The sequence below is a fragment of the Mus musculus genome, chromosome X, assembly GCF_000001635.26.
Source record: "Mus musculus strain C57BL/6J chromosome X, GRCm38.p6 C57BL/6J".
Classification (NCBI taxonomy): Eukaryota; Metazoa; Chordata; class Mammalia; order Rodentia; family Muridae; genus Mus; species Mus musculus.
This window is the reverse complement of record NC_000086.7, coordinates 166,573,653-166,588,291: the sequence shown is the minus strand read 5'-3', so window position 1 is coordinate 166,588,291 and position 14,639 is coordinate 166,573,653. Positions and strand designations below refer to the sequence as shown.

Genomic DNA, 14,639 nt, shown 5'->3' with positions numbered 1-14,639 from the left:
AGGGAGGGAGGGAGGGAGGGAGGGAGGGAGGGAGGGAGAGAGAGGAAAGAAAGGAGAGAGGGAGGGAATTGAAAGGAAGGAAGGAGCATCTAATTGCAGAAGCTAGAAATTGACAGTTAAGTATTAATACAAGATGCTTTTTGACCTTTATTCTGGACAGTGTAAAAGGACAAATGAGCCCTGCATCTTAGGCTACTCATGCAATTAGACTTTTAGAAGAGCTGTGTCTCTGAAGGAGTGGATGCTGAGTGGAGCAGAATTTTCAGTTTGATTGAATTTTTGGGTTAGGTAACAGATAATGCGGCAATTTGTTCTTGTGCCCCCAGACCTTGCTTTCCAATCCTGCCACTCTGCTCTTTGCACAGAAAGCAGAGCTCCTAAGATCAGGCCCCTGGTACATACTGTCAGGCCATGGCTGAATGGGGGTGGAGTGTAAGCACTCCAGCTTTAGCATGAGATCCTTGGAGATACGTGTTCTCCCAGAAAGAAGCTCCAGCAGCGTGATGCACACCTCACAGTGTTTTCTCCAGTGCCACCAGAACAAACTGTTTCCACTCAAATCCTTGCCCCAGTGTCCTCCTGTGGCAAAACCCACACCAAGATAAAATGCATGTCCTATTTTCCTTAAGATATTTTAGATATAGAGTCCATAACCTGATGTGTAGCTATGTTTCCTCTCAGTTGAACCATTCTCTCCTGAACAGAGGAAAGAAACTGGTGAAACAAAATGTATAGGCTTTGCAAGTTCTGAAGGTTATAAGACTGACAGATCTGCCCAGGACTATAAGAAGAGAAAAGAGTAAACAAAGCCTGGTGTTCACCTTTAATCTCTGCACTCAAGCAGAGGCAGCTAAGATCTCTGAATTTGGGGACAGTTTGGTCTACATAGTTCCATGCCAGCCAGGATTGCATAGTGAGAACCTGTCTCAAAACAAAAGAAAACAAAACAAAACAAAACAAAACAAAACAAAACAGGTAAAGAATTATTGGTAAGAAGAGGCTCGCTCTCTTTGGTGAAGCCTTCTACAGGTTGAATCAGAAGCTTCAGAGATGTCGCCCATACTAGAGTGGACTTTTCAGTGATGGATTTGACTTCCCCATTCTTTCCTAAGTAAACTCAGTAAATTCAAATGTTCACCTAGTTAGACTTAGGTGGACGCTGGAATTCATGTGGTCTGCACTCACCCTCTAGAAAAGCAGCAACTGAGCCACCACTCCAGCCCCATCAATAAAATATTTTTAAAACCAAGAAAAGAATGTATTCTGACAAGTCACTGTAGCTTGTCTGCCCTGCTGACCTTAGTTCAGAGGCTTCATGGCTCCATCAGTAGCTCTTCTTTGAGTTGGAAGTCTACTCTTAGACCAGATAGGTAGCTGTGTTTGACCTGTTCCTCACCCTCCTCAGGCTACCAAGCTAACTGGCATGGTCTTCTCATAGCCCAAATAGAGATGCAGGTGGGTTGGAGTTAGAATGGGTTTGGAATTGACACAGTGTGTCTCTGCCCAAACACCATCAGTCAAAGCAAATCACTGGACCATGTCCAATGTCAAGGTGTGGGGTCATGGGCTCTGCCTACATGAAGCCAAAGGGTGTGAATGTGGGGATAAGAAGAACCAGTATTCCTTCTGCTACAAGTCAGAATAGATAACTCATCGCTACCTGAAGGAATTCTTATAAAGTATCTTTTGTTTGTGTTTTTCTGTCTTAGCTTGCTTTCTACTGTTGTCATAAAACACCAAGACCAAAAGCAACTGAGGGGGGGGGGAAGGTGTTTGTTTGGCTTACTCATCCTGACCCATCCAGAAAGAAAGTCAAGGGAAGAACTCAAGGCAGGAACCTGGAGGTAGAGGCAATCCAGATACACTGTTTAATGGTGTTCAATACCTTTCTCGTACCTTCCTGGACCACCTGCATAGGGGTGGCACCGTTTGTAGTGGGCTGGACCTTCCCACATCAACCATTAAGAAAATATCCTGCGGGACTTGCTTATTTGATGAAGGCATTTTCTCAATTAAGGTTCATTTCTTCCAGATGATTAGTTTGTGTCAAGTTGCCAGTGGCTACTACACTACAATATCATTTGAAGTTACATTTGAACTGTTGTGAGTGACTAGAAGACGACGAAGACGACACTTGCCAAATGATGGGGTTTGTTCAAAACTTGGTGACCTCTAACATCTTATGATTTCCCTTGTGTGGGGAAAAAAAAAAAAACCCCAGCCGAGCATGAAACCTCCATTGACATGAGATTGCCTTGTGATTTTGTGCTTGCATCTGTGGTCCTGCTTTGACTTCTCAATTCTCAATCCCTGGAGTTCAAAGTGCACACCGCTTGTCCCAAGCCTGAAACGAATGGCAATTGGAGGTGCCCCTGAACAGCCTGTAGTGAGTGAACTGAAGCGGGGGGGGGGGGGGGGGCGGTGCTGGCGGGGACTTGGGGGAGCGTGGAGGAGTTACGGGTGAGAGAAGAGCGTGGAGGCCTCGTGGGTCGTCCTGGAGGCGGGTCCCAGCCAGATGTGCTCAGTTGCCACGCCCTCGCTGGTGCACCGGAGCGCTTCACCCAACAGAGTATCTCTCCAGGGCGCCCCCAGCCACTCACAGCTCCAAACGTTCCCCAGCTCTCCACCTCTGCGCGGGCTGCCACAGAGCCTGCCAGCTGCGCGCAAAACCAAGGTCCTGACCAGCGAAGCAGAGAAGAGGCGGTGGCCCCTCTGTTTCGTAGGTCCTGAGGGGCTCAGGACAAGAAAGGAGCCCACCCCCGGCCAGTATGCAGCCGCCCTGGGGCCTGGCGCTTCCTCTGCTGCTCCCCTGGGTGACAGGTGGAGTAGGGACCAGGTGAGTGTTCGCATTGACCCTGGTTCCCCAAGCCTGAACGCTCCTTTTGAAGCCCTTTGTCGTTGACCAGCATATGTAAGGGGTACCTAGGTGCTGGGGTTGAGGTGTCTGTGCGTCTTGGGATGCATTTCACCAGGACACCGCACCGAGTGCCCACCAACTTTCTTCCCTGCGTCCCTTGGGTAAGGTTTAGCCTCGGGTGGTCTGTGGATTCCGTTCCCCACTTGGCTGAGTTTGTCTTGTCTGGCGGATGGGGGGAGGGGGGAACTGGGCGAATAGATCTTGGCTGTGTTTGGGATTTGGTGCTCTGCAGCCACCTCCGGTGCAGGCAGATGAGTGAGTACCTGGCACGGTGTAAGTTTAGTTCCTTCCACTGCCCCTGAAGGACGCCCACTGATTACCAGTCGTTAGTTTTGCTAGGGAAGGAATGAAGAAAAACAGGAGGATGCAGAGCGCGCATTTTCCGCATTTATTGTTGAGCGCTAAAGCAGCTCCTTGCTGGGCTCCTGCTCTAGCTGCCTTTGGATTCGGGGTGATGAACTGGAAAATATGCGCTGGTAAAAAGATAGCTGAACCCATCCTTGTTTTTGCCACTTCCTTCTATTCATGAGCTTTTCTGAGCCCCAAAATATTTCCCTGTGAGAGCTACAAAGCCACATAGTAAAAGCACATAGGCATAGTGTGTCATGTAGACCAAGCAACTTTCAGACCATTAACCCAGCAGAAGTCCTTAGTCCCTGTGGCTTCAAAGTATTATTATCGTTGCCATCCCTGTTTTGAAGGGGTGAAAAATTAGGCCGCGTAACCTGTCCAAAGAGACAAAGCCAGTTAAGTGGCAGAGCAGGAACAACCCTAGTCAATGTGGCCCATCCATCATCCTCCACACTGGAGTAGGGCAACCTTTCAGGAAGACTCCCTAGAACACACACACACACACACACACACACTCACACTCACACTCACACTCACACACACACACCCTTCTCTACCATTATGGCTTGCTTCTTCCTTGCATGTCTGCCTAGGGTCTCTGTGCTGCAGAGCTAAGGATCTTTGGGATGACTTAATCATTTGTTGGTGTGGCAGGCTCTCCTGTGTTCCATGGGAAGTATAACAGCATCTCTGGCTGCTATAAAATGCCAGTAACAGCTTGGACACTGCCACCTACCCAAGTCGGCACAGTTTATGAAAAAAAAATCTCCAGATATTTCTCTTATATTTTTGGTCGTGAACCTAGCCTTTAAAGGCCCCAGATATTTCTCAAAGTCACCTAAGCAGCAGGCTCCTTCCCAGCTGAGTGAGGTTTTTCAGGTTTTCCTCTAGGGAGAAGAGGAAGGGGCAGAGGAAAAACCCTTGGTTTGGCTCCAGCTCCTTAGCGGTGACTTTGTTTAACTCCCAGGAAAAAGTCTTTCATCAGGGTCTGCCACGGTATTAAGGGATTTTGAAGTTCAAACGGAACAACCCTCAAACCAGGTTCTTAGAATGTATAGTTGCAAGTTTCAATTTCCTTCCCGTGATAAAAATGTAAGCAGAGGCAATTTGCTCCAGTCACATTGGAGAGAGTCATGTTTTGTTAGAAAGCCCACTTAAGAAAGACCAAGTGCTATGTGGAGATGAGATTAACAGTTCTTCAACAGCGGGCAAACCGACCTCCAGAAGATCCACTTTCAAAATGCCACCAAGTTAAATTAAAAGCTGAAGAGCCCCCTCTTCAACACCCTTCCCCCCAAAAAAAAATTAACCTGAAGAAACTGTGTGAAGATTCTGCAGTACTGAACTTTTCAAGATGTGAGATGTGATTGCTTTACAGTGTCAGATTCATTGGCTGCTGTGCTGATGATCCACTCCATATGCTTGCAAATGGCAAGTAGTCGGCACTTTGGGAACTTCTGCAGGTCCATGTTTAATTAGCTCCAGACTCTACCTTCAGGGGGCTCATTTACAGGAAAGGCAAGGCACACACTGAAAAAAAAAGTGTACCTATGGGCTAGTCGTTTCCTAATGTCTCATTGAAATGTATATTTAAAAGAACAACAACAACAATCTATAGCTGGCACCCACAGATTTTTCTAATAAAAAGCAAAGAAAAAAAGGGCTAGGTGGTGGTGGTGCACACCTTTAATCCCAGCACTTGGGAGGCAGAGGCAGGTGGATCTCTATGGGTCTGAGGGTAGCCTGGTCTGCAAAGCAATTTCCAGGTCATCCAGGACTGTTACACAGACAAAACTTATCTAAAAACAACAACAACAACAACAACAACAAAAACCAAACAAACAAACAAAAAACAAAAACAAAAAACAAAAGAAGAGAAAGAGGAGGAGGAAGAGAGAGAGAAACAGAGAGAGGGAGAGAGAGGGAGGGAGAGAGAGAGACAAAGACTGGGGTGAGGATGTAGGTAGGTCAGTCGAGAGAATACATGCTTAGCTGCTTAGCATGCATGAAGTTCTGGGTTCGATCCCCAGCATGGAATAAAGCGGGTGTGGTTCTGCATGACTACAATCCCAGTGCTGGGGGAGGAGCAGATGCAGGAGGATCAAGATCAAGTATTAGTGATCATTCTTACCTACATAATGAATTTTTGAGAACCTGTCTCAAAAAATAATAAGATAAGAAAATACCAATTTTTTTCATTGGAATACTCTTATGATTGTGTGACCTGGAAAACTATATGCCTCTCAAATGATGCTTAGTCTATAGGTGACAATGACCACTCATCTAATAAATAATTCATTGGCTGTATGTTAACCTCCTTACATTCATCAGAAGTTGGCTTGCCTTGCACTTTTTTATGCCCTTTGTGTATTATGTATTTAGATGCCCTGGACTCATTGTGCCCATAACATCAAATACAATGGTGACTATGTACCTGAAATGTAGCTAGTCCAAGATGATTAGTGCTGTAAATGAAAACTATTTATTGGAATCTGGGGACTTAGTATGAAGAAAAAAAAATAATAGAAACTAGCTCACTGATGAATTTTAATTAACTACATGCTGAGATGATAACCCAGAGCACTGGCAAAATCTGCTACTGAAATTAGTTTCACTCATTTATTTCTTATTTTAAAAAACTACCAGAAAATTAGACATGCCCCATTTGGTTATCATATTTCCAGTAGGCAATACTTTTCAAAAAGATTTGCTTAGAACTCTAGTTCCAACACTCCAATCTTGACACACAGATCTTTGTCCTTTGGGCATGTAAGAGATTTAAATATATTATTAACTTGCTATTCTTGGAAGTAAATTTGAAGCAAATTTCTACTTGGAATGTATTTCTGTTACACATCTTTTCTCTATTTAGTTCAAGTAAAAAGTAATGTGTGAGAGACGAAGGGACATCTGGGTTCACACCAAGGGGGCTGCTTCCTGCTAACCACGGGCTACATGAAGAGTTGAAACTTCAGTATTTCAAACAACCTAGATGTATTGTCTTACAGTTCTGGGAGTCAGAAGTCCACAAGGAGTCTTATGGGGCTAAAATTGAGCTATTGATAAGTGCTTTTGGAGCCTTTGGAGTCTCCAAAGGAGACTCTGCCCCTTGTTCTTTGAGCTTCTAGAGGTTAGCAGCCAGTCTTGGCTTGTGGAAATAACTCTCATCTCTTCCCCCTGTGTCACCATGCATTCTCTCTTCTTTGTCATTCTCCCATTATTGAAGACTCTTGCAGTTATAAGAAGTCCATATGAATTATCCAGGAAAATCTCAAAATGCTTTGACTAGACTTATAAAGTCCCCCGCATCATAATCTAGGGACTTGTGTACTACAAATGTTTCATCCCCCTACTATTATCATCATCTTCTCTCAAAAGCAATCTCAGTGCAGAGAGACTAGGTGTGCCCCTTGGATACTCTGGAAGGAAATGTATAATAGAAAGGTGTACAACAGGAAGGGGAGGGACAGTGACTAAAATAAGTGACCATTATAACTTAATCCTGTATAGGAACAACTGGACATGCACCTCAAAGCTGTACTTCCAAAGGCAAGTGAGCAATGCTTATACTCCAGTCAAACAAATGTGGGACCTGGAATAAAAGATTCCTGTACTTTCAGCCTCCCATGACCACAGGAAAAACTGGTTCCTGTCAACAGAAAGAGCTCTTGCGTGTCAAGGAATGGAGCTAGAGAGCACCAAGATGGCTCAGTGGGTAAAGATACTTGCTGTGCAAGCCTGTGAGCCTGAATTCAATCCCCAGAGCTCACATAAATGTGGAAGGCAAGAAAGAATTCCAGAGGTGTCCTCTCATCTCTACACCTATACCACGATGCACATGCCCCACCCCCAACCTCACCCACAAACACGCATACATGCAATAATATATTTAAAATTCAGAAAAAAAGAGCATATGGAGCTTTCTGTGTAGTGTGATATTCCAGTTTGTCCCTAGGCTGGTGAGACAGGAAAGCCCTCAGGATGGTGTTCCACTCAGACCAAGTTCTAATGCATAAAAGGAAACCCTTCTGGAGACATCAGAAGCACAGCAGACAGGTGTTTGAAGGTGACGTGGGGTTTATGGTAAACTGAATTTTAAAAGGATCTGTAATTGACTTGTTCAGAATATCACAGTAAACACGTAGTAGCGTCCTAAATTCATGGTATCTCCCAGGAATACTTAAATCTGTCTACCAGGTACAGAATTTTTTCCTCAAAAAGATCAGTAGTATTGATTAGTTCTGTCAATAAGATCTCAAATCCCAGTGTACCGGTTTCAATAACTAAATTGGTTTAGGGCTGGGGATGTGACTTGTCAGGGGGAGGGGTAAAGTGCTTACTACACAAACATTAGGCTCCGAGTTCCCTCCCCATGGAAGCAGTTTACAAGGGTCCATGTTTGTTTTCTCAGCTCTGGGAAAACTGAGACAGAAGGCTCTATGGGACTTGCTAGCCAGTCAGCCTTTCTCAATCAATGAGTTGCAGGTTTAGTGAGAGACTGTCTTTTAAAAAATTGTTATATGGTGGTGTGCAATTGAAGAAGACATCCACCATCAACTTCTGGCCTCCACACATGTAAAATGTATACATATATATGCCACACAGAGAAACTGATTTAAATGTCCAGATTTTAATTATGAAGACAAATTCTAGAAGGAGTTAAAATTAATTCAGTCCAATTCAACAATATTAACTGAACACTGGCATGCTCAAACATTCTCCGGAATGCCAGAGATACATATCTATCTACTGCCTCCACTAAAGCACTTGGTAAAACCAGAAAAATAAAGTTTTTGTCAGCTGAAGAAACTAAAGAGATCTAAAAAAATAAAAGAAATAAATAATAAAAAAATTAAAACATTTTTAAAAAGACCATGGAATGGAAAAGAGATGAAAAGGCAAAAATTTTTATATATGCATAAACAATAAGTAGATAGTTTCAGATGAACAGAAATGTACATATTATACAACTTATTTATATTGTGTTTATACAATATACAAGAATGTATTTAGGAATGGATATGTATACATACATAATTGTAAGAACAATAAATGAAAAGAGAGGCCATAAATTTTAAAGAGAGCAAGTAGAGGGAAGAAGGGGAAAGGAGAAATGATATAATTATATCATAAACTCAAAAAATAAAAGGAATTAAAAAGTAAATTTCAGGGGTTGGAGATATAGCTTAGTTGGTGGAGTGCTTGCCCGGCATGCACAAAACCCTGGGTTGGAGCCCCAGCACCACATGAACTGGGTGTGGTAAGCCTGTAATCCTAGCACTCAAAAGATGAAGACAGGGAAATAGCTGGAGAGATGGCTCAGTAGTTAAGAGCACTGACTGCTCTTCCTGAGTTCAATTCTCAGCAACCACATGGTGGTTCACAACCATCTGTAATGGGATCCAAAGTCTCGTGTGTCTAAAGACAGTGACAGTGTACTCACATACATAAAAAATAAATAAATCTTTTTTTAAAAAGGTGAAGGTAGGGTGATCAGAAGTACAAGGTCATCCTCAATTGCATAGCAAGTTCAAGTCCAGCCTAGGATAAATGAGACCCTGTGTTTAAGCGGGGGAGGGGGAAGGAAGGGGAAGGAGGAGGAGAGGAGAGGAGAGGGAGAGGAAAGAAGAGGATATAAGAGGAGAGGAGAGAAGAGAGGAGAGGAGAGGAGAGGAGAGGAGAGGAGAGGAGAGGAGAGGAGAGGAGAGGAGAGGAGAGGAGAGGAGAGGAGAGGAGAGGAGAGGAGAGGAGAGGAGAGGAGAGGATTCCGTAGAATGTAAGTGAGAGAAAAATTGAAAGAGCCAAGGAAACCTGAAGACAGGGCACGGCATTTTAAGTGTCCTTATGGATCAATGTGAGTGCATCAGCTGTAAGAGAAAGCAAATCAGCCAGTGCTTCATTGATAGTTGTTTTGCCTAGGATAAGGGAATAAATGGATAGATGTATATCTGTAAAAAATAATGTAGGAGACAGCCCAAGGAACAGAGGGTAGCCTGATCATCAAACACCCATGGAAGGAGTTACAGAGACAATGTTTGGAGCTGAGACAAAACGATAGACCATGTAGAGACTGCCATATCCGGGATCCATCCCATAATCAGCCTCCAAACGCTGACACCATTGCATACACTAGCAGGATTTTGCTGAAAGGACCCTGATATAGCTGTCTCTTGTGAGACTATGCCTGGGCCTAGCAAACACAGAAGTGGATGCTCACAGTCATCTATAGGATGGATCACAGGGCCCCCAATGGAGGAGCTAGAGAAAGTACCCAAGGAGCTAAAGGGATCTGCAAACCTATAGGTGGAACAACACTATGAACTAACCAGTACCCCCGGAGCTCGTGACTCTAGCTGCATATGTATCAAAAGATGGCCTAGTCGGCCATCACTGGAAGAGAGGCCCATTGGACTTTCAAACTTTATATGCCCCAGTACAGGGGAATGCCAGGCCAAAAAGTGGGAGTGGGTGGCTAGGGGAGTTGGGGGGAGGGTATGGGGGACTTTTGGGATAGCATTGGAAATGTAAATGAGGAAAATATCTAATAAAATATTTTTAAAATAAATAAATAAATATTAAAAAAAAAAGAACCCATAGTACCTCCCAAGAACCCACAGGGAGGCTGGAGTCAGCCTTCAGGGAGGCTGGCAGACCAAGCCACAAAGCTTACACTTCATTCCAAGAGTAAGAGAGACTAAAGCAGGCCATCACAGGCCCTGTCATCTTTCAAGCTAACCTGGTCATAACTGATTCATGTAAGAGACCATGACAAAGCTGCTCAGGATTATCATTATGGCAATGAGCCATAGTTGAATCTGCTGAAACCTTTTTGCTTTCTGAATGTATGCAACTACAGTGGACTCCTGTTGGATTTGACGAGTGCATACACCAAAAGCAGCAAACTTCTTTGCAAATAGAATCAGCTTGCTCTTCAGTCTCCCTTTTTGCTTGGTTGCTGGCCATATTTCCTTGCTATCTGTTCCCGAACTACAGAATGATTCAAAACTTCTTATTAAAACAGCATCTCTGTAGAAATCTAAGCAGCTTGGCTGCCTGGGGATTGGGGCTGTTGTGGTTTTTTATGAACTTTATTTTATAAAGAGCAATTTTAGGTTCACCTAAAAGGCAGGCTTGTCACAAGTTTGTAGTCAAGCTTTGGCCAATGCCACTGCCATCTGCAAGCCTGTCACTGGCTAGAGAATCTGCTTCCTAGAAGCAAACGATCATGGTTGTTGACAGGAAGCCTTAGATCTTTTCCATTTGAACATTTCTCCAATAAGGTGGCTTGACTATCCTCACGGTGTGTGAGCTGTCACTTCCAAAGCTCATTAGATGCCAGCCATGGCACCTGGGAAAGGTGAGCTTCATCTTTTTTTGACACTGAAGAGTATCAAAGCTTGCAGACCCAGTTGATAACCTCCATTCCGAGCATCCTGGATTGACTTCCCCCATACTGCTTGCTCATCAGCCTTCTTTGCCAGCCTCTCTCCTATGAGAAGCCATGTTCTGGATTTCTTGATCTACACTCCCGCTAGGTGATTGTTCTATTTCTGGTGTTTTCAATCTGTGTGTACCGGACTTCAAAGTGTGACTTCAAGGCCAACGAGATACCTCAAAGGTACTTGGTGCCAAGACTGAGCACCCGAGTACTATCCCCAGGACCAGCATGGTGGGCTCTTGCTCTTAAACCTCTATGTATCTGGAGAGTGAGATGGTTTGGGTTAACCTGGACTTTTACTCTGTCTGTTAAGGATGGGTGGGAACTAGGACTAGGGAGATGGCTGAGTGGGTAAAATGCTTCCCTTGCTGAAGGAAGTCATGAAGACCTGTGATTAATCTCCAGAAGCCACATTTTAAAAGCTGGACTTACTGGTGCATACTTGTAATTCCAGCATAGGGAAGGCAGAAAGACCAGTGGACTCCTGGGCCTCACCAGCCAGCCAGCTAGGAATTGGAAAACTCCAGGCCAAGGGGATACCCTCCCTCAAACAAATAAAGTAGACAGATCCTGAGGAATGACACCTAAAATTCCTGTCCTCCACATGCACACACAAACCATGTGCACATGCACACACATGTTCACATGTGAACGTACACACACAAACACAAAGAGGGTGAGAACTCAAAATTAATTTAACTAATTAAATACAATAAATGACCTTGCCTTACTGGATGAATGATTTATTAAAAAAAAAAAAACTAGTAACAAAAATACTCATGTGTGGACTAGATAGATGGCCCAGCAGTTAAGAGCATGTAGCGCTGTTACAGTGAACCCCAGTTTGCATCCTAGCACCCACACTGTATAGGTCACAACTGCCTGTAGGTCCAGCTCCAGGGAATCCAACACCCTCTTCTTGCCTCTACAGGTACTGCATTTATGTGCACATGTACACACATACACATTGTTAAAAATAAAATATATCTGAAAAAATTTGTTTGGCCTCATTATGCCTATTCAGAAAAACTTTTATTGATAGGACAATGCTTAAATGTATTTAAACAATAGCAAAAGGAATTTAACTTCTCAATGTGTCTTGGGTTTTATGAAGTTTTCTGATCATCAGCAAGCATACTAAAGATTCTGGCACCTTCTATTTTTGTAGAAAATAAAGAATCCTGTGCAGAAATACTATACTACTTACACAATCTTTGGAATGTTTCTAAATTGACTTCAGCTGTGGAGACAGCGATTTTCTGATTAATTTGATCAATGTAGACAGCAAGCTGTATAATGCATTGAAGGAATTCTGGGCAATTCAACATTTAGCTCAAAATTCTCTCTGCTTGGGGCCTGTTATCCACTAAGACTTGACATTCCACTGCCTCAAGACTGGATTCCCTGGGTCCCCTGGGTCCCCTGGGTCTTATATCTGCTAAACACTGTTTAGGAAGAGAGAGAAATGGAGAGGTACAGAAAGGGAGGAAGAGGAGAATGGAGGGACAGAGGTTAGGGGGACAGCATGCCCATCCAGGTGTCCCAAGGCAGAAACATCTGAAGTCACAGACAGTGGACATTTTAAATGTACAGAAAGCAATTTCTGGGTAAAATGCTTTCCGTACAAGTGGGGAAGACATCTTAATGTCAAACTCTGGCTTCAACAGGTACATGCATAGAAAAGCACACACACACACACACACACACACACACACACATGGCAAGAGAGACAGATTCACACACATGCACACACAGAGAGAAATGCACACACACACACACATATACACATACACACAGAGAAAGAGAGAGAGAGAGAAAGAGAGATTTGGTTTTCAAGTAGAAGAATTATTGAATCAGTGATGGATATGTCGTAGATTTAAACCAAAGGGCAAGGAAGAGAGGGAGAGGATGCTGGGAAATCGTTTGAGTCCCCCGGTAATATTAACTTGGAACACCACTCAACAGCAGTAAGAAGTAAGTTAAAGCTTTTACTTCTGAGCACTGTGTATTTCATTTTTCCAAGCTATGCACTGCACTGTCATGAAGCATGCCATGCTCACTCGTCTTGGATTCCTTCCTTCCTCCCAGGCCATATATTGTTTCCACTTAAATATAAAGAACTGAGTAATTAATTTTCTTTTTTTCTGTAATTTTAAATAATTTCATGTGCACATTTGCAAACCTGGCAACACAAAACTGGATTCTTGGTGTAATAAATCAATTTTCTCTGGCGTCTATAAATCAGCAAGTTAATTATTAGCAATTCTATCTACTAATGCTTTTCAGTCTTTAAGTGATTGTCTTCCCATTCTCATGGCCAGATGTAGACTCTCATGATTAAACCAGGAAAATCCCGGTTGCAGCTGGCCCTTTGAAGCATAGGCTCGAAATTCAGTGAATGCATGGACCTCACACTTACTAATCACAAGGCATGTTGCTTGTTTATTGACTTGTGTTCCTCTGATGGTTTTTCCTAGAGTACTCGCTCAAGACATCAGGTCTCCTTTAGGACATGTGCAGAGGACATGTTTCTATTCATGCAGCAGCCGCGGGCCAAGCTGTGGTGCTTTGATTTATGTTACTGTCTGAATATCAGAGTCTATTATGTAGGTCTCGATCATGACTTAATTCATAAACAACTGTCATTTGCAATTTTTTCATTGGTATGTATGTGGTGTGTATGCATGTGTATATACATGGTTGCATGTGTGGGGACACATGGCTGGGTATGAGAGTGGGTACATTATTGAGGCAAGGTTTCTTGCTGAACTTGCCAGGCTAGAACTTGCCAAGTCTAACTAATTTGGCTAGGGAGCTTGCCCGGGAAATGGCCTCTCTTTGTCTCAAGTGCTAGGATTCCAAGTAGCCGTCATACCTGCCTGTCTTTCTACTTAAGCTCTAGGGATCTAAACTTCTGATTCTCAAATATCTACTGAGCCATATCCCCAGTCCCTTGTCTGAAGTTTTAAATAAATGAAAGTAAAGCTAGATCTTTTAAAAAGATCTTCTTTGTATGAGTGTTTTTATCTGAATGTACGTGTGCATACCTGGTACCTGCAGTTATCAAAAGAGGGCATCAGATCCTCTGGAACGTCAGTTCCAGTTGGTGTGCTACGCCACGTGGTGGCTGGGAACTGAACCTGAATCCTCTGCAAGAACAGTAAGTGATCTTAACTACTGAGCCATCTCTCCAGCTCTAAGTTTCTTTTTTCTGTTTTTAAGACAATGTCTCCCTGCCTAGTCCAGGCTATCTTGGAACTCACTATATATCCCAGGCTATCTTCAAACTCATACTTGTCCTGCTTTAGCTTCCAGAGGTTCCCAGCCACTGTGCCTGGATCTTTGGTTACAATCTTCCAACAAAACTGAATTACTAAGCTGTGTTTGTGATGGGGAAAGTATCTTTTGTAGTGGGGAAGGAATCTTGATTTCTTCACACGATTTTAATGGCCCCAAGAGCTACCCATTAACATTTTGAAGCATTTCATGAGTGATACTTAATCATCAAAATGATGATATAGGACAAATTAATATACTTCAGCTTTCTTGGGTTCCCCACTATACCTGAAGTCAGGCACATGAAAGCAGTAAAACTTGGGAAAGCATGTTTTTAAAAAAAAACTCTGGAGAGCTTTAGAAATGTGCAAACACCATGCAAATTCCATCTTCTGGTAACTTTTTTCTACTCATTAACCCCAGGCTGTATTATTTACAATCCAAACTAACTGACTTTGACATATAGCTTGAAGATAGGTCTGGCCACCTATACCAGAGGCCCTGCACTGGTTTCTAATTAGGTGTTTAAAATATAAGATCTTTAAACAAATTTCTATCTGTTTTTGTTTTACTTTGTATCTAACCAATGCAGAAATGGCTGGGGCTGATTGAAATGTAATGAGAGACAGAAAGGGAACAGATCCGGAGAGGAGAGGA

General features: G+C 43.2%; 1 protein-coding gene across 1 annotated transcript in view; it reads left to right on the top strand.

The window, feature by feature from the left end:
• Positions 1-2,575: 2,575 nt before the first annotated feature.
• Positions 2,576-14,639, top strand: part of Egfl6 (EGF-like-domain, multiple 6) — a 62,710-nt gene continuing 50,646 nt past the window's right edge. Inside the window, exon 1 of the mRNA NM_019397.3 lies at positions 2,576-2,836. Coding sequence (NP_062270.1) covers positions 2,769-2,836 — 68 coding nt within the window. The 5' untranslated portion in view covers positions 2,576-2,768. The remainder of the gene's footprint in view (positions 2,837-14,639) is intronic.